The 18,982-nt window shown below is 37.9% G+C and overlaps 1 protein-coding gene across 1 annotated transcript in view; it reads left to right on the forward strand.

Annotated features, from left to right (window-relative positions):
- CRIM1 (cysteine rich transmembrane BMP regulator 1 (chordin-like)) overlaps nucleotides 1–16,132 on the forward strand; it is a 177,076-nt gene extending 160,944 nt beyond the window's left edge. Inside the window, exons 12-17 of the mRNA XM_010295556.1 lie at nucleotides 4,509–4,724; nucleotides 6,443–6,664; nucleotides 9,803–9,997; nucleotides 10,964–11,086; nucleotides 12,578–12,765; nucleotides 15,494–16,132. Coding sequence (XP_010293858.1) covers nucleotides 4,509–4,724; nucleotides 6,443–6,664; nucleotides 9,803–9,997; nucleotides 10,964–11,086; nucleotides 12,578–12,765; nucleotides 15,494–15,670 — 1,121 coding nt within the window. The 3' untranslated portion in view covers nucleotides 15,671–16,132. The remainder of the gene's footprint in view (nucleotides 1–4,508; nucleotides 4,725–6,442; nucleotides 6,665–9,802; nucleotides 9,998–10,963; nucleotides 11,087–12,577; nucleotides 12,766–15,493) is intronic.
- Nucleotides 16,133–18,982: the final 2,850 nt, after the last annotated feature.

The raw sequence follows: 18,982 nt of genomic DNA on the forward strand, positions 1-18,982 counted from the left end.
CCCCAAAAAGATGAGGGACTCCCAAAAGGTTTGTCTGCCTTTCAGCCTTTCTCAGCCTGCACCGCGCTCCTCCCCTCAGTATTGAGACTGGGCACACAGTGTCTGTGGTTCCTGTGGTTCCAGGGCCAGCCGTGGTGTTGCTTTGGCACTGGCTTTCATGGAGCCAGAGCTATTTTCAGTGCTAAGTAATTTGCCAGTGGTTACGGAGGCCAAGCTCTTAGTGCTTAGCGTCTTAATAATGCCAACCACTAATGAAGGTTTTAGCTGAGATGGAAACACTAAGGAGTTACGCGCACTAGGGGAACCATCCTTTGCTTGCTTGCCTCTCTCCCATTATCGAGTATATGGATAGTCTGACAAGGAATTCAGAAATCATAAGATTTTTTTAAGGGGAACCTTAGTGTTTTATCAGCTTGGAGCACACAATTTTGCCACAGCAGTATGCAGTGTTGGTCCATACGCCTCCCATCAGGTATTGTCATTCTTTTCTCCAGCTCCCCTGGCACATGCACATCCACAGTCTGTCTTAAATAGCACAGTTCTCTTCCCTATGAAACCTCAGTCTGTTAAAAAAAAAAAAAAAAAAAAAAAAAAAAAACCACAACAACAACAACGATCCAGTTGTGAATATGGTTCCAGGAGGAGCAGCCAAACAACAAGTGATAAATACAGAATGTCATATTCCTAAAGTCATGTCACTGGACAAGGATGTTGTTTTTTACTCACAGTAGCTGGAATTTGGGGCAGCACAGAACTGTTGGAATACGTGCTGTAGTCACTCACCTTGCCACAATGATTTGTGTATCGTTGTAGGGGACAGTATACTTCATATGGATGGGGACAGGTTAGCACGTCAGTCTTGCATTAGATAAACATTCAAGATTCAAAATGTAAAATGTAGGATGGTTGTTCCAGTTCCAGCAATTCTGTTGTTAGGTCCCCAAGACTTTTCCCGGTTTCACTCTACTACCAGCATACTTGTGCATATTGATTTATCTAACACACACATAACATCTCAGAGCATTCAAATAAGAGTAGTGTTAATTTTAGTCTTTCAGCAGCACCAGCGGCTAGTTACTTTGTGTGTGGAGAATGAGGGTGGTTACATCCATTCATAAGTCTAGTGTTCAGTTCATGGAAGAAACATCAGTATAAGAAATAAGCAGTACCTATCTGCTCATATTTCTTGGGGATGAGATCAGTGTTTGATTCTGAGCATGAGCAATGTTGGTCTCTTGTATAAAAGAGCAGTTGCTTACCCAGTAGTGTCCGTTCCTTTGAGATACAGTGTCTGCGTAGGTTTCTTTGACATCCTTTCCAGCTTTTGAGGTACTAGTCTCCTAGCTTCTGTCAGCGAAGTCGTACTTTGTGTACACCCTTACAATGCTTGGGCAGACACAGCATTTTTTTAAAGTGATTGCATATGTGAGTGTATGAATTAATATGGCCAAATTAGTCCCAGTGTGGTTTTGTTTCCCCCACTGCGGTTTTCTGTTTGTTAGAAAAACACTCTGATTTTATTTTGCAATGTATTGATTTCCCCACTGACGTTGTTAAATCAATATCATGGATTTCAGTAGATAGGAATGCAGTTTGGAGTTGTGAGACTGTGAGCAAGTCACTCGAATGTGTCTGGCATAAGGATATCGAAATAATTAGTAATCCTGATGTACTGAGTTTTGAATTGCATTAATGTACTTACAGAGAAGTGGCAGCTCTCAGAGATCATTTTTCAGACTGAGAAAGTGGTTATGTTCGATTTCATATTTAGTTAGTTTACAACAGAGCGACATATACCTTGACTGCTACAACATTCATTATAACCAAGGTTCTATATATTAAGAGGTTTAAGTGGATTGTCGCAATGCTTGTGAAAAGCTCCAGCTTTCCTGTAAGATTTAGAAGGCCACTAACTGCCAGTGTTTTGCAGAACCATGCTTCCCAGAAAGAGAGTATTTGTTTGGCTAATTGCTCCTTCAGGAATATAATAGTTCTACGTTTGTAACAACTCAGTTGCGGTGATATATCAATCTCAATGCTGATAAGGGAGCAGTAAGCAATACCGTATGTACAATACTGTGGTTATGCTTTTCTGACTATGAGCAGTATATGAGCTGTAGTGAAACGGGCCTGTGACTTTGCAGAGAACTAAATGCAAAGGAGGTGACTGACAAAATTTCCAGAAAATAATTATTATTGCCTTTGCCATGGTGAGTTAGGATGTCATTGCATAAAATGTAATATATTGTGGCAGCTGAAATAAAAAACAAACAGTGACAAGGCAGCAGACCAGCTACTCACCTCAAGTAAATGCTACTGAATCACATATGTGGTTCATAAATGTAAGCAATAGGAAAAGCATAAGCATAAGCGAGTCAGTGAAAGATAAAATAATTCCATTAAAGAAGAAATGCACAAGTACTTTGTGACTAGACTAAGATCGGTCAGAGTCGGGTTCCTTGAGTGCTACGGGTCATTCTCCAGAAATGAAAACAAATTATTGAGTGGTGTATCTTCTACATGGCAATGTCATAGAACAAAGGGCACAAACGCCATTCTCCAGACAAGTACAGCAGTGCTACAAATGTGTAGAGAAGCACACACGCTTTGTGAGCTTTGGGCTGCTTAAATGACTACAGGAGCTGCTATCCATTCCATTTTTCTTAACCAAGGTATTTGGCTTAGGGTGGTGTGCATGTTAGGCATCTTTATAATTAAGTAGGAGAGAGGCACCTTCAGAAAGGGGTTTTAGAGATGCAGAGTCATTACCTGGAAGTCACTTTCTCATCCCCTCTCTTCATAGCACAGGGAACCTGAGGTAGCTCAGTTATTGGCATAGGCATTTAACTTAGTTGTCCAATGTTAGGTGGGTTGAATTCAGGCTGAAGGACATCACTTTCAAGCCTGAAGCTTCATGTTGCAGCATGTAGCTTTCAAACTCATGGCTCTTGTAGTTGAATAAAACATGCTGTGTGAGGCATTTCAATTCCTGTACACAGTGCATGGAAAAAGCTGGTTGACTCACTCCAGGTCCAAAGCAACCAACATGTTATGGTAAGGTGACAACTATTATCGCCCTTATTGCCCCTTTTGTGCGGGTTGGCTTCGTGCATAACCTTTTCTTGATGCTAAGTGCTTAAACGCTTTCAAAGTACAGCACCGGTTTCTTTTTTCTTTCAAAACACCAAGAGGTAAAGAGTTCCCCCATTTTTTTAACACCTCAGTGATTGGAAGACATTCCCACTGAACAAGGGAAACAGTTTCAGTTCCTTTCTGAACTTGAAGGAGGTCAAATCTATTCTCTAAACTGCCTGGGTCAGAGGCTGGGTGAGTCTTTGAGCCAGGGCTGTAGAGGTAATGTAATTAACTGTGTGAAAAGGAATTAAGGTTCATTTGGTGAGATACAGTCACTGGAAACATGAGTCTCCTTGGGTGCAGTTTTTACTTCAAAGACTGCAGATCTTTAATTATTTATTTATTTTAATGAAATTAAGTGATGGAGCACTTCCACCAATGTTGTGTATGTATGTTTTTAGGGACTTGGGTGGGGGATTCTGTCTTTTTCTTTTTCTTTTTTTTTCTAATCTGGCACCAAATGGTACAGACACATATCACTCGAGGAACTTAAAGGCAGACAGTTGAATCTAGACTTCCTAAATCATAGAAACATAGAATAGAGTCATAGAATCTTTGGGTTGGAAGGGACCTTTAAATGCCATCTAATCCGACCCCCCTGCAATGAGCAGTGACATCTTCAACGAGATCAGGTTGCTCAGAGCCCCGTCCGACCTGACCTGGAATGTTTCCAGGGATGGGGCATTTACCAGCTCTCTGGGCAACCTGTGCCAGTGTCTCATGACCCTTATTGTGAAAAAATTTCTTCCTTATGTCTAGTCTAAATCTACCCTCTTTTAGTTTAAAACCATTACTCCTTGTCCAGTTGCAACAGGCCCTGCTAAAAAGTCCGTCCCCATCTTTCTTATAAGCCCCCTTGAAGTACTGGAAGGCTGCAATAAGGTCTTCCTGGAGCCTTCTCTTCTCCAGGATGAACAACCCAATCAAAAAAATGCTAGATAAAGAAGCATACTTATCCATCCTGTCAGGAATTGCACTCATGCTAATATTTAGCGGTTACGAAACTGTCTGATTAGTATAATTCATCAGAAAATGACAGTTGTCTCTTGGATATCCTACATCAGAGATTTTGATGATTGAGTTTTTCTGAAATGCCAAGAGTGAAGGTATCTCTGATTTATATTAACTTGCATCTATTCAGACTGATTCTCAAATTGTTTCTTGTTTATATTTTTCTCATTTTCAATGAGATGCAGGTGACGTAAAGTCAAAAGTGATATAAAGTTGCAAGAGCTTCATTAAGAATATATTTATATCTGGTTTTTTTATTCCTAATATTTTCAATACTAACAGAGATTATTAATCTTGGGTACATTTGTTAATCATTAGAGTCACAGCTGATTTTGTCTGTCTTCCAATTCTGTTTTTCCCAGATGAAATAATCGTGCAGAAGCCAGAGCTCACCAGTCCGTCAATCTGTCATGCTCCTGGTGGGGAATACTTTGTAGAAGGAGAGACATGGAATATTGATTCTTGCACACAATGTACATGCCACAGTGGACGTGTCCTGTGTGAGACTGAAGTCTGTCCACCTCTTCTTTGTCAAAACCCCACCCGCACACAGGACTCCTGCTGTCCACAGTGCCCAGGTATATATTGACAACCAGTTTTCATCAGAATCCTTTCTTGATCTGAGAATGTGTGGTGTGAATATTGAATGTTTCAGTATGTGCACAGTAGGTTGTTGTGGTGCCTTTATTCTCTAGCAGTTTGGAACGAGAGCCTGCGGTCCTCTGTTTCAACTGCAAAACCTGGCTGTGTGCAAGAAACATCTTAAATGTAAGCGGGGTTGTGGCTCTGAAGTTTGAACATCGTCTTTGAAGGCAATCTGATAATGTAAGGGTTGCATGAGAACCAGAATCCTTAATTGGCAGGTTTATGAAATATGCACTGGATCGTTTATGGAAACGTGCAGGATTAGAGAAACTTCGAAAGCAGTCAAAGTGCTAGGCAGATACAGGCTTGTCTCTTTTCCCTTCTACATGCCCTGGTTTCTATGAACCCTTTTATTACTATCTTGTTTATTTGGGATTTGGTCTCAAAAATACTTCTGTTTGCTTTTACCTTCACCTGGCATGATTTAAGAATGACTTGAAGCCAACTGAGTAATATTAAAGCATTCCAGCCCAGCAGGTGTGCCAGATTCCTCCTAGACTGCCTCACAGTGTCAAGAAGGTAACATGATTTGCTTTCCCTCAGGAAAGAGATGCAGTTATAAATGAACATGAATCCTATTTTACATAGGACATGGGGAAGTTTATTGCAGCGGAAATTTATTCCAAACCTGTGGATTATATGTAAAGTCATTGAGAAAATATTTGTCTTTATTAAAAACAAAATCTAAAAATTTTACTTTAGGAAAAAAAAAGTTAGGTTTTGCCATTTCTTCTACAGGGTGTTTTTGGGGGGTTTTGGGTGTGGTTTTTTTCCTGACAAAATAGTTTCAATGAAGAAGTTAGCCAGTTATCCTGACTTCCATTTTTCTCATTATTAGTAACAGTGATCATTCATTTTGCTTAACTTCAAAGTACTGTTTTGGAGGAGCTGATCTTTCCTCACTGGCTATACAAGGAGCTTAGTCTCATAACTTAAGCAGTTAGATTGAGAACCTGATCCGAGTGTCCTTATGAATGTTTTTTTTTTTCTTCTCCTTTTCTTATATGTTCTTTGCATGTACAGTAATATTTCTTGATGAATAAAGTCTGTTAAGATACAGCTTCATTGCAGAAATATTCCTCCCCAATGTGTGGGCAGGAAAATTAAAGCAGACCCGTTGGCATCAAGCTGAAGCCCGATCAAGTTCCATTTGTTTCTCAACAGCTTATAATTAGCTCATATAAGTCCACTAGCAAAGGTGTCAGCAGCATAATAGCTTTTCGCTTTGCATCATTCAAGGATTTGAACTGATATGGCAGAAGCTGGGATTCAGATTTTAGATGTAAAATTTAATCTCTCTAATTTTAGGTGAATTCCTATATACCATTCAGTTCAGAGCATTCAGAATGGTTTTCTGAGGGGCTGCTTCTGATGGTGATTGTTTTTCACTTTGCTGTCCTCTTTACTCTTTTTTTTCATTTTTTTCTGGTTTTTTTTTAGTAAACTCAGTAAAGGTCTAAATCAACTTTATTCTAGAGCACATCATGAGATCCTCACCACATGTAATGACTGAACAGGCATAAGGCCATGTCCTAGTTCTTCTGAGGTAGTGAGCTAATGTGTGTTCTCCCAAGAGTGAACCCTGTGTTGAGGAAATATGAGAGAAGTTAAGTCCTGTAAGTTAAATAACTTAATCTATTTATATTTTCAGATGAGCCTCTTCAGCCCTCTTCATCAAGCAATGAGAGCATGCCCAGTTATTGCAAAAATGATGAAGGAGATATTTTTCTGACAGCTGAGTCCTGGAAGCCCAATGTCTGCACTAGCTGCATTTGCATGGATGGTGTGATTAGATGCTACTCTGAGTCTTGCCCACCGGTATCCTGTGAGAGACCTGTTTTGAGAAAGGGACAGTGTTGTCCTTACTGCATTGGTGAGCAAATAACAATAGTTAATAACTTGCTTCTCCCTTCTTGGGAATAAGAAAGAAGTTTTATTTCCAAACTGAAATATGTTTTCCCTGTTTTGGGGAGATGGAGTTTGTGCCTTCAGTTGAACTGGAGAGTCAAATCTGCACAGGGAGCTTTGAGGATCGTGATTTGTGATTTTGAGGTGGAAGTGTAGGAAGGTATAAATGTAATTTGCCTACAAACTTGAGAGGACATCCTCCTGAAAACTTGGCAATATACCTTACTAGATGCAAACATTACACAAAAATTGTTTCATTTAAAGGAAGAATGATTCATTTAAACTTCCAATTATGATACATGTTATTAATATACGCTGTATTATGTTGTCAGTATGTTTTGTGGTCTAAATAACTGAAATTCATGCAAACTTACTTTTTTTAATGGTTTCTATGAACTATATACTCTTGCCTTTAAGAGGAGCAAGGTCATGCTCCTCAATTTTTGTCTTCCTGATTCTTACTGTTTCACGCTTCATTTCTGAAGATCTGTGAAGCATATCTTTGTACAGATTCTTCTTTACTATTTTCCTCTAATAGTTGATAAAACGATTAGTAGGCAACCTCTGTGGAAACAGGCCTTCTTCATTTATTGGAATTTCAAAAATTATGCAGGGTTTTAGCACTGTATTTTATTCTGCTTCTTTCTGAATCCAGATCTGGTTAATGCCTAACAAGTTAATATAGATTCCAATTCAAAATTTTACAAGCCTTGGATGCTTTTTGTTTGTGTGATCCTCAAATTCATCCTGTGTGTTCAACATTCTCCTTTCTCATGCAAAGAAAGATTAAATTGGAGAGATATCCACTCTAAAGTAGAAGATTAGAGGGATATCTATTTGATTAGAGGCAAGATTAGTCTTCTGCAGAAAACAGAGCAACGACCATTTGTTTGTTTACCAGATGAGATTGATTTACTGGTGCAGCTAGAGGACATTTGAGAGGACAGGTAGAGCTAGACACGGTATTCTGAACTGCATTTTTGTATATGGGTTTCTTACTGCAATCTCTCATGTTCACACTGTCCTTGAGCACTTGTTGATGTTGTGGCCTTCATCTTCATCCTGTGCTTATACTTGTGTAGAGTTGGACACCAAAACAGGAGACACACACAGGATAATGCTTTCTTAGTACTCGAAATTTTCCTTTCGAGGTTCAAAGGTGCAACACTGCTATTGTGATTTTACCTTTGTTCATTCTTTTAAAAAACATTTACTGTATTAAATTGTGATGTGTTCTTTACAAACTTGCAAAATCCTGATCGATTTAAAGGACTTTTCCAGCCAAACCAGCTGCTGAGTTGAAGCTGTGCTGAGTGGGGCAAGGTGACGCTTTGAGAGCAAATCGGCCCCACGTGCACAGGGAGTTCTTAGCTTTAGGTTTGCAGAGGACTGCTCAGGCTGTGTGCCTCACCCTCTCCCCAGCCGTATCTACTTTCTGACCAGCACAGGGATCCACTGGCTTTATATGCCAACATGCAAGTCATTTATGGAAGAACCTAATGTCCTTTCTGCAGCTTGCAGCCACCTTTTCCTCCCACTCTTCCTTTCCCATGTCCACCCCATATTCACTTAGAAGAACTTCTACTTGGAGAGGTTGGGACCCATATGTACAGCCATGGAAGCCATGGGATCCCCATACCAAGGCTGTTTGGAACATTTATGCTTTTCAGATAATTCCATTAGTATTTTCAAAATAGTACTTCTTGCTGGTCTCCTTTTGCATTTGAATTTACTTTGTCCAGATCTGTTGCACTGGTCTGCTGACTGCTAACCTTGTTAGATTCCAGATGATGTCAGTCTATTTTGTTGTCACTAATTAAAAGCTGTACTGATGACCAAATTATTTAATAAGGCTTTTTATTTATATTTGGGAGGTAATTCTAACCGACATTTATGTATGTAATCTGTGTGAATGTTAAACCAGTATTTCTTTGACAGCTTAAGAAGTGACTTTGAGATTTCATTCTGTTACCTCATGCATATCTTTAATCTGCAAATTCATGTCATCAGCAGGTTTCATCATAATAATTTCTGCCTCTAAAAAAAAAAAGGTAGCAAGAAGCTAAGATGAAAATGAGGTGCTGCTTGGCTTTTGGAGGTTCTGCTGTGTAGTTTGATTATCTATAAAGTGCTATAAGAGCAAAAAAACATCTTAGGCTAAGCAATGCATGACTGTCTTCTCGGTGAAACAGAAATATGCTGCAGACCACCTAAAAGGCTTGCATAGGATGCGGCATAAAAACAGACGGTGCATTGAATGCTTAGGCAGAAAGTGAATGCTTCTTTTAAGTGTTTGCCCAAGACCTACTTTCTTCATCAAGTCCAGGTCCCTATTAAGTACTGTGTCAAAATCTACCTGAAGACATGTTAGCTTTACAGCTCTCAATCTTTGGGAAAGGTGTTCTGCAACCTCAGTGTTTCTGAGAGTATGGATCACACCAATTTCCAATTTATATAATACTAACCATGAAAAAAATGTACTGAGTTTGGTTGTGTTTGGTTATTGCCCTTTCCCTGGGGTTTTCCATTGATGCAGTTACAGGGAATGATCAGATCCCCTTCGAATCTGTTTTATCGTAATAAATAGTTTAAGCACTTCTGGTTATGTCACCTGAGAGTTCCTTCACACTTCTTGGCATCTGCCCTAATCTTTTCTTCGAATATTCCAGACTGAATTCATCTTTCTTGAACCTTGGTAATTAGAAATGTAAGTAGTTTGGTTTTTTCCTTAGTTAAGTAGGATTTACTAGGAAACGAGGAGGAGGAGTTGGCAGTCTCAAACTTTAAAAAAAAAAAAAAAATCAATTTTTCTTAATTTTCACAGCATTTTTGATATTATCATTTCATGTCCCAATCATCCATCCTCTAGCCTCTTGCATGAGGAAAATGAGGAGAAGCAGCCCAGGCTAATTATGTACTTCATAAAGAAGCAGAAATTATACTTTTTTAACAAAGAATTTCTGGAAGATGTAGAGAGGGTTTTTTAATTACAGCTGGGATTTCTTTGTAGCTATTGTTTCACTTTTGTGTTTGGGGAAGAAATCAGATTTCTGTGTAATTGGCCATTACCACATGATCACACCACTCTGTTTTCCTTCAACAGAAGATACAGTTCCAAAGAAAGTGGTCTGCCACTTCAACGGAAAAACATACGCAGATGAGGAACGCTGGGACATTGACAGCTGCACGCACTGCTACTGCCTGCAGGGTCAGACTCTCTGCTCCACTGTCAGCTGCCCACCTCTCCCTTGTGCTGAACCCATCAACGTGGAGGGAAGCTGCTGTCCTATGTGTCCAGGTAACGTGATGCGACAACCCAGATTACTGTAACGCTGGTTTTCCAGGACTGATAGTAAGTTTTTTCAATTGGTCTTTGAACGTCAGTCCATGTTTGAACAGTATGAAGAAGACAACAGGCATTTAGTCTTCAGGAAAATGAGTATTCTTAGCAGATAGGCATATTGTGCAAATACGTAGTTTGAATTTTACTTATTCTGAGAACTGTGAACTCAAAAACTAGTTGCTTGCCCCTGCTCTGTCCATTCACAAGGTTACGGAAATACATTAAGAAGTAGGAAAATGAATATTCTTACATCTCTGCAGACTCTGTCAGTGATTAATGTTTCTGTCTTTTCCAAGTTTCTCTGTTACTTTTCAAATATCGCATTGCTTTATTTATAATTTTAACTTGGATTAAAAGTAATATGAAATTTTCTTAGCTGTGGCCACAAGGGACATAAGAATTGCAATGGTTTTTAATGCTAGTCCTGACATACTTCTGCAGGAGTTTGCTCATCTTAGCTGGTGACAACTGGGGAGCTTCAGCACTACACCCCCTTGCAATTCTCCTGCTTTGAGGATTACAAAAAAAGGCAGGCAAAGAAACCAGCAGTGACCGTTCACATATGAGCTGGGATGATGTAGCCTTCCCTTGGTATTTTTCCTGCTTACTATCACAAAGGAGCAAGACTGTAGTGAAGTGTGTAGTCTGAAATGGTATTTTCAAAAGCAAATTTGTCCACAGGACTGTATCATCCCATTCACATTAGAATAATGGTAACGGCAGCAGGCATGTGTCCCGTATAGAGCGTGAAACAGGTTTTAAAGCAAAATCCCAGACTAGTAGTGGTGAAAATTCCAAAACAAATGAAAGGATTCATAGGGCAAAGCATTACAGATGGCCAAGTATATTTCCTGAATTAAGAGCAGCACTGGGAAGTTAAGCAGCCTATAATTTGTGAAACACCTTTATCTCATTTCACAGAGATGTATGTACCTGAACCTACTAACGTCCCCATTGAGAAGACAAATCATCGTGGAGACATTGAACTGGAAGTACCAAACTGGCCAACACCGAGTGAAAATGACATCATCCACATTCACAGAGGTAAGATCTGACATAAACTGGGCTAACTTAGGTCTGTGTTTATTCCCCATGTTTTAATGCATCTATTTGTTCTACGCAGGTAGCGTCTGTTTGATACTTTGAAAAGGTGGTTATCTGAATATTCTTCAGTGCAGAACTCTTATGTGCATTTTACTTTGAGTAAGGATGAGTCAGATTATTAAATTATATTTATGCAATTTGGTCTCAATATCATTCCATCTTCAGCTTGGAAGAAACATCTGTGTTGGTATGAGGGAGTTCTATAAAATTAAGAATGTGATAAAATAGTGAATCAGGAGTGATTCTGCAGTGTCTTTTCTGATACAAAAACTAGAAAGCGGGCTGTTGTCAGACCACTGGGGTTGACAGACCTTCATTTGATCCATTTGACATTCTTATATTGATAAACAGAAACAGGAAACATGTACCACAAATCAACATACATCACAGACAAATATCAGAGTTAAAAAAAACGCTTCAGGTATAATGACACAGAGCTAATACAGTTGTCTAAGGTTGTAAATCCATCATTTGTTTAAAACTGTGCTGAAATCATTATTCCAGGGTAGGGGAAACACTCTACAAAACAGTCTTTCTTAACCTTTTCTAATTGGAGGACTACCTAAACTTGTATGTATATATTTTTTTTTTAAATCTAAGGATGATCTCATAGCATATTATTGTTTGGAGAAAGGATACATTAAATGTAACTGGTTTACAAAATTGTAAGCTTGAACTTTTATAATTACAGCATGGCATCATAGAATATTTTGGGTTGGAAAGGACCTTTAAAGGTCATCTAGCCCAATTCCCAAGCATTTTCATTTCTCGCAAGCATTAGTAGCTGGCTTGCAACTATCCTGGCTGGGGATTACAAGCACACACTGCAAACTATGTGGGAATGTTCCATATGTAATTGAAAATTACCATTCTTTGCAATTACATGCAGAACTTGCTATGGTCTAGTAGACTGCCAGCAGTCTGTTTCCACAGGCTGAGCAGAGCAAATATTGTAATATGTTCTCAACAAATGAGAGCATACATATGATAATTGTCTTACCAGATTTTAAAAAAAAGAAAAAAAAAAAAAAAACACAAAAAAAACCCCTCTACTTTCATCCTAAGATTTCCAGGTTTTCCTCAGCATAGCAACACAGGCTGATTTTTTTACAAGTGAGAATTTGATTGTGATTAGATAAGATGATGCAAACACAACTAAGCTAAGAGGTGGTTGTCAGACTTGCTGTTACTGTGCTTTAGATTCCATCCTATTTCCTCTCTTTTGATGGCCTTTTCCCAGCTAATATTAGTCAGTAGACAAGATACTAGCTTTCAGTTGTTCTAATTTATATAAACAAGGTGACACTTCAGGAGAGAAATTCCAAATTCATGTGAGTGACAAGATCTGCGACTGGGACTTTCATGATTTTATTTTTCTGTATGGTCAAGACTCATTTATAATTATAACAAATGCTCACATTTGCCTTGCAGACATGAATCATCTCCAAGGAGAGTACAGAAGTGGCAGCGGTCCACACCCAAGTGAAGATGCGTCGGTTAGCTCTGTTGCCTTGGTGACAATTCCAATCACAATAGCTCTGTTACTGATCATTGTCCTTCTGCTCATCAATCAGAAAAAGCAGTGGATTCCAGTGTCCTGCTACAAAGCTCCAACAAAGGTGCCATGTTTATGTCTATTTCCAGACTTTCACTTTTGTGGAAAACAAGATTAACTAGACTATTGTGTAGGATGCATTTGAGTTCACATGATGTGAACCCTCTTAAATTATTTTCTCCTTATGACTTAAACCATTTTATATTGGTCAGTACGTTGGTATTTATCTAGTCTCCTAAATGATTTGTTTCACCATCAAACAAAAACATTTCTTGCTTCATATAGTAATGAGTTGTCACTAGACAGAAATTAATCTCAGCAAAGAAATAAAACCACCCAACTCTGTATATGTGTAGGTAAATGCATGCAGTTTTCTTATCTGCAGTCAAACTCTTACGAGAATATTTTTGCTTTCTTAACTTTCATCCACAGCAAAAGTCCTGTCCAGCATCAGGTACTGTATGTACTAGTAGTGTTTATCACCTTTTCAATAACGGCATCATATGGTTGTGGGAATAATATTTTATGAGGGATATCGAGAAATATCTTCCAATTAAGTATTTTTAGACTACCAAAAAAAGGAGGAAGCAGGTAGCTTGAAAACGAACAATGAGAAGAGCATTGCTTTGTTTTGAGTAATAGTTCCATCAGCAGACTAAGCCCTTACTCCAGATTCAAATGACATTTATATCAGTTCCCCAATTTATTGCACTTACACTTCCTGGTTCTAATCAAACAGACTTTGTCCATACTTGGAATACAATTTGAGAGCATCTTTTCTTCAGTTTCACCTAGAAGAGTAGTACAGTAATTTTAAAAATGAAGTGTCCATATTCTGTCACTGCTGCAGAACTTTTTTTTAAAAAAATGTCATTTCCAAAAATCTTACAAATACAGTCAGAGCATAAAGTTGAATTCAACTGTAATTAAATAGGAAGCGTGAGGAATTGGTATTACTCCGTTTCGAGTCTTTCAGAAATTGGTATCGCTTACTTGTCTTGAATTTCTTAAGGAATGCATTTAAAAACTCATTTTTAACTCCAATGGATTCACTCCTAAACTCTCAGAACAGCTACTCTCCACCCAAGTTCTGTGCGACAAAATGATTGGAAGTGAAAATCACAATCTCATAACCATGGAACTATAATAAATAATTTTACATACTTTTTTACTTATGGAACATCATCTTCCTCAAACACTTCTATTGCTGAAACATCATTCTTTCAGTGTCAACAGAAGGCATCATCCATATGCTAAGAAATCTCAGTTTAAGCCACATACAGATTCAGTGCAAGACTGTGGATATACTGAAACTCATATATCTTGTGAGCGTCTTTGTCATAAATGTGTCTTTGTTTTAAGGTTTCTTCAACCAAGTGTCACTCATTAGGTTATTCTGTTCCTTGCTGGGTGACGGATGGTTCTTAGTAATAAATTCTGGCAAGCCTGTTTTGGCTTGTGTTGTGTCTGTTCGAAATAATCCAGCTATTTAATAAAGAACACAACAACTGTGCATATCATATCAATACCAAAAGAAAGATGATAGAAAAGACATTTAAAATTACAGATGGACAGCTAATGTTTGGCCCTGATTCCGTTAACATCAGTGAACCTCAGGACTTCTTTGTGAATCCAGTCCACATGCTTTTGAAGAGCCAAGTGTAAAGCACTTTAAAATAATGTTTTGTAATAAATATCTAGATTAAAAAAAAAAACTTTTTGTGTTAAGGGTTACTGAACATAAATTTCTAGTAGTAAAATAAAAACCCTTCTGATTTTCTGATTTAAGTCTTGGAAAAAGAAGCTGCATCAGTGGAAACTGGAAATTTTAAGATTTGCAGTCCACTTGCGTGCTTATAGTGTTGAGCATACATACGCTTTGTCACTAACTTCATATGTATCCATGGAGTATGCTTACTGCCTGTCCTCCTTCGTGCTTAGCCCATAAACATTTAAGGTAGTGTGCGCCCAGCGTTGTTTCACCTCCCGCTCACCTGCAGAATCTTTCAGTTGAAGTATTCTCAAATAGAGGAATATCAGGACTGGAAAGCTGGTACACATAGCTCGGCTCTTTCTTTGAGCAATATTTTATGTGCATTCACGCTTGTAGATCATTACATACGCAAACCCTCACTTACATTTGCCTAAAATTAAATCCCTTATTTTACACTTATAAACAAGTAAGAACAACTCTACTAAGTGCCACATTAACACTGGTGTCTCCACAATAACGCACTGTTTTGCAAGGGCATAAAGCCTAGCAAATACTAGATAAAAGGTGAATGATTTCCTAAATAAGGAACTAATACATAAACCACTTCAGAAAGGAATATAGAAGGATCCCATAGGACACCCCATGCCATTGGACACCCCAGCTGAGATCTCTCCCATTCTCTTAGTGGAATCGCAACCAGGAACAAAACATTCTTGAAAATGATCAGCAATAAAGAGCCTGCTAAAGTCTTGGAAATGAGCTGCTGCACATCCAGGGCAACGACGTTAAGCCCTTGTATGGTGTTAGACTAACAGAGAACAGTTCAACCAGTCCATCTGGGATATGAGAATACCACAGCTCCATTCAGAAGATGAAAAATGGTGATTCAGAAGAGAGTGTTGGTCTCTTATTGTGCCTGGCATAAGCCTTTACCAAGTTCAGCGAAGTCCAGACTCTTTTCATTGCCGATTTGATTTTGTTGTGTGCTTATGGACTTGAACCATAAAGACTTTTTTCATTATGTGTGGAATACAGGTTTTTTTTAAATTCACTCAATATTCCCTTTCTGTTTTCACAGCCTTCTTGCCTAAACAATCAACTGGTATATGTGGACTGCAAGAAAGGTACAATGGTCCAGGTGGACAGTTCTCAGAGGATGCTAAGAATTGCAGACCCAGATTCAAGATACAGTGGATTTTACAGCATGCAGAAACAGAACAACCTACAAGCAGATAATTTCTATCAAACAGTTTGAAGAATTGCACCCTTACCAAGGATTTGAGAAAGACAGAGAGAGAGGGGAAGAGAGACTGAGTCTGATATTAAAATAAAATTAGAATTGTGCACTTGCTTAGTGGATTGTATTGGATTTGTGACTACATGTACAGCTCTGAGACCTTACTGGGATGAGCTCTGACTCCTGCAATGTGCCAGAAAAAGCATTCCCACTTTTCCTTGAGATAACTGACCAAGTGTTTTCTTAGAACCAAAGTTTTAAAACTTGTTAAGATGTATTTGCTTGTAACATAGCTATAGAGGTTTTTTGGGAGGGGAAATCAGGGGCTAGGGGTAGGCAATGAGGTAAAAGGAAGTTTCAGAGAAGAAAAGCTGGTCATGCTTGGCTGGAGAGGAATAAAGAACACTGCTGAGCAGCAGGATAGTGGTTTTTCTTGTTGCTCTGAAATTGCATCTGTTGCAGCAAAGCCTAACCCCCGGTGAAAAAAATATGAAAAGGTCTGGGTTTTTTTTTTTTTCAGCTGTTGCTACAGTAATATACTCCTAGAACAGAACTTGTCACATCACAGGTGTGGTGTAGCTGCAAATATTTTTCTATATGATGAGAAGCTGCAGTAGTTAATGAAATAGCAAGGAAAAGGTTATAGCAGAAAATAAAGGGTGGGTTTATTAAGGATGTATAAAATTATACCTTGTGCTGCTTTTTGTTTTTATTTTTGTTTTCTTCAAAGCTGGTTGGCTAGATTAGCCAGACTTCGGCAGAGTTAGCAAATGACTGAGGCCTAAGTAATTCCTGATATGAGCACTGGATCTTTTGACAGCAGTATTGAAGGAAGGAAGGAAAAGTCAAGAACACCATGCAGTTCCAGGGGCTTTTGTTTGTTTGTTTTGTCTGTTGTGGTTTCGTTTTGTTATTTTATATCAATCTCTGGTTGTTCATACAGGAGAAGGAAAAATATTTTTGTTGGACAAAGCTCTTGCTTACAAGAGAGTAAATAAGAGACTGTTTTAAGGTTGTTGGTTGTTTTTTTTTTCCTGTTGATGTTCTTATTTACTGGTATGCAGATTTAGAAACTACTTCCATGCTAGGAAGCTGCTTAATTTTAATTGTATATTACTCAAGCACCTTTTTTGAAGCTCAGAAAAAAAAAAGGAGATCATGCTTCTTTAAACTTTAGCATTATAGGAATATTTATGTAAATATAATTATGCTAAAAACAACAAAAAGTATTTGTATGTTTGTGTATATATATGTATATACAAATGCATGTAGGTATACATATGTATATATACGTGCATGTGTATATACAGTATACATATATATACTGTATATATAAAATACTATGTATACAGTATATATTTTTTCTATTTTTTTTTCTCGTTGAATGTATTTTTATCTGAGAGAGATTTTACCCAGAGCAGAAACAGATAAACAGGCATTCCATATCAATGCTTAATCGCTTGTGAGTTTAGGAAAAACAAGAAAAGAGCATCTCATTCTACCTACAGTTTGATTTGATTTGAAAGTGTTTGTGTGCGCGCGTGTGTGTGTGTGTGCACTCTCGTGTTTGCGTGTGTACAGTACGTGCACGATTATAGCAGTAAGCGTTGCTCTTGCTACTTGCTACATTTCAGGGTGTTTCTTATTTTTCTTTTCCTGCTTAGCCTTAAAAAGGCTTTTTAATGAATGCGTTGGCTAGAGACACTGATGACAATATACATGCAGCACTAATCAGCTCCATAGAATAACACCATCAGCTCCTGGATTTCCTTTTTTTTTTTTTCTTTCTTTTTTTTTTTTTTTTCAAACAATTGTTTGAAACAACTACTGGAATATTGTCCACATTAAGCTGGAAGTTTGTTGTAGCTTGCCTCATTTATAACTCTGACTGTATAATACAATGTTAACTTTCCAAACAGGTCTTGGCACTTTTATACTAATTACCCATTTGTGCATTGCCTTTTTTCTTTTACAAATGCTTGTCATAAGAGACACAGATACCCAGTATGCTTAATGTGAAAAGAAAATGTATTTTTTGTAAAGGAACTCTCAAGTATTGTTGTAAATACTTGGTCAGAGGTTGCTGAACTTTAAAACTGAAAAAAAACCTAATTTATTATTATAATGACCTAATTTATTAATCTGAAGAATAACAATTTTTTTTGTTTTAGAATATCAAAAAGGTGTTCTAGCTGTTTGCATCAAAGAAAAAAAATAGGTGTATCATTAAGGGTCAACATTTTTTCTGCTTATATAACTTCAGTTTCCAACCACCAATAAGAAAAAATGTAGTCTCCCCAGTGTTTTGTACTCAATCTGATCTTGAAACAGAGATGTTTCTGTCCAGTTACTACAAAGATTTTGTCAAGACAAAACATCCATTCCTTGCATAAGAGTAAGCAGTCTTTATCCAGAAATTGTAAATGCTTGCTTTTGTTTTACAATCAAGGCCATATTCTGAAAATATTAGCAGGATATAGGACATGGTGTAAAATGTTTTTTTATTATTATTATTTTATTATTATTATTTTAAAGATATGATTTATCCTATGTGCTGTATCCATTACACTCTTTTACTTTGGTTCCTGTTGTGCTCTTGTAAGAGAAATGCAGATATAATTTTCTGAAAAATAGATGCGTATGTGGCACTCGGAGTGCACTGCGGGTCAGCAGATTGCTTGTTTACTTTTTTAACTGTAAGGCGGTTTCTTGTAATTTGGCTCTTGGCAGCACAATAAAAAAAATTTTAAACCTACTGATGCATATTTTCTGTAACGTTCATATTTATTACTTCCGTACACCGGTCTTTGAAACATTGGTGTATAGCTTGATATGATGGTGAATTTTTTTCCCTGGGAGTAGGAATTCATATTATTGTCCTGCTGACCTTCGATGAGAACAGTTCAGAACATACTGGGGGTAAAGAACAGCTTGCAGTTACAGAAAGTTCTGGGTTTTACACTAAATAATTTTCGTATTAGGGGGATTTGTGGCATTCCAAATGGTTTCAGCATTCAGTAAAGATCAATCTCTCGGCCTTTGCCCTGCCACGGAGTCCATGTGGTCTAGTCGTACCTGTCAGAAAGCCATAATCAATCATATGGGACTCTAATTTGAGGTTCTATAGAAAGTGTGTGGAAACAGAACTTACACTTCATGGACTTCCTGAGCCACAGATCATCTCTTTACCTATTAGCCTGTAATGCTTTTTCTTCTATTAATTTGTAAGTTAATGGACTTGATGTGAAATTCTGGCATCTAAATTCCTGAGGCAAGGAGTTTTTCAGCTTAACTACTTGCTCTGTGAAAAACTGCCTCCTTTTCTTTCTT

This window comes from Phaethon lepturus, unplaced genomic scaffold (assembly GCF_000687285.1).
Source record: "Phaethon lepturus isolate BGI_N335 unplaced genomic scaffold, ASM68728v1 scaffold15679, whole genome shotgun sequence".
NCBI lineage: Eukaryota > Metazoa > Chordata > Aves > Phaethontiformes > Phaethontidae > Phaethon > Phaethon lepturus.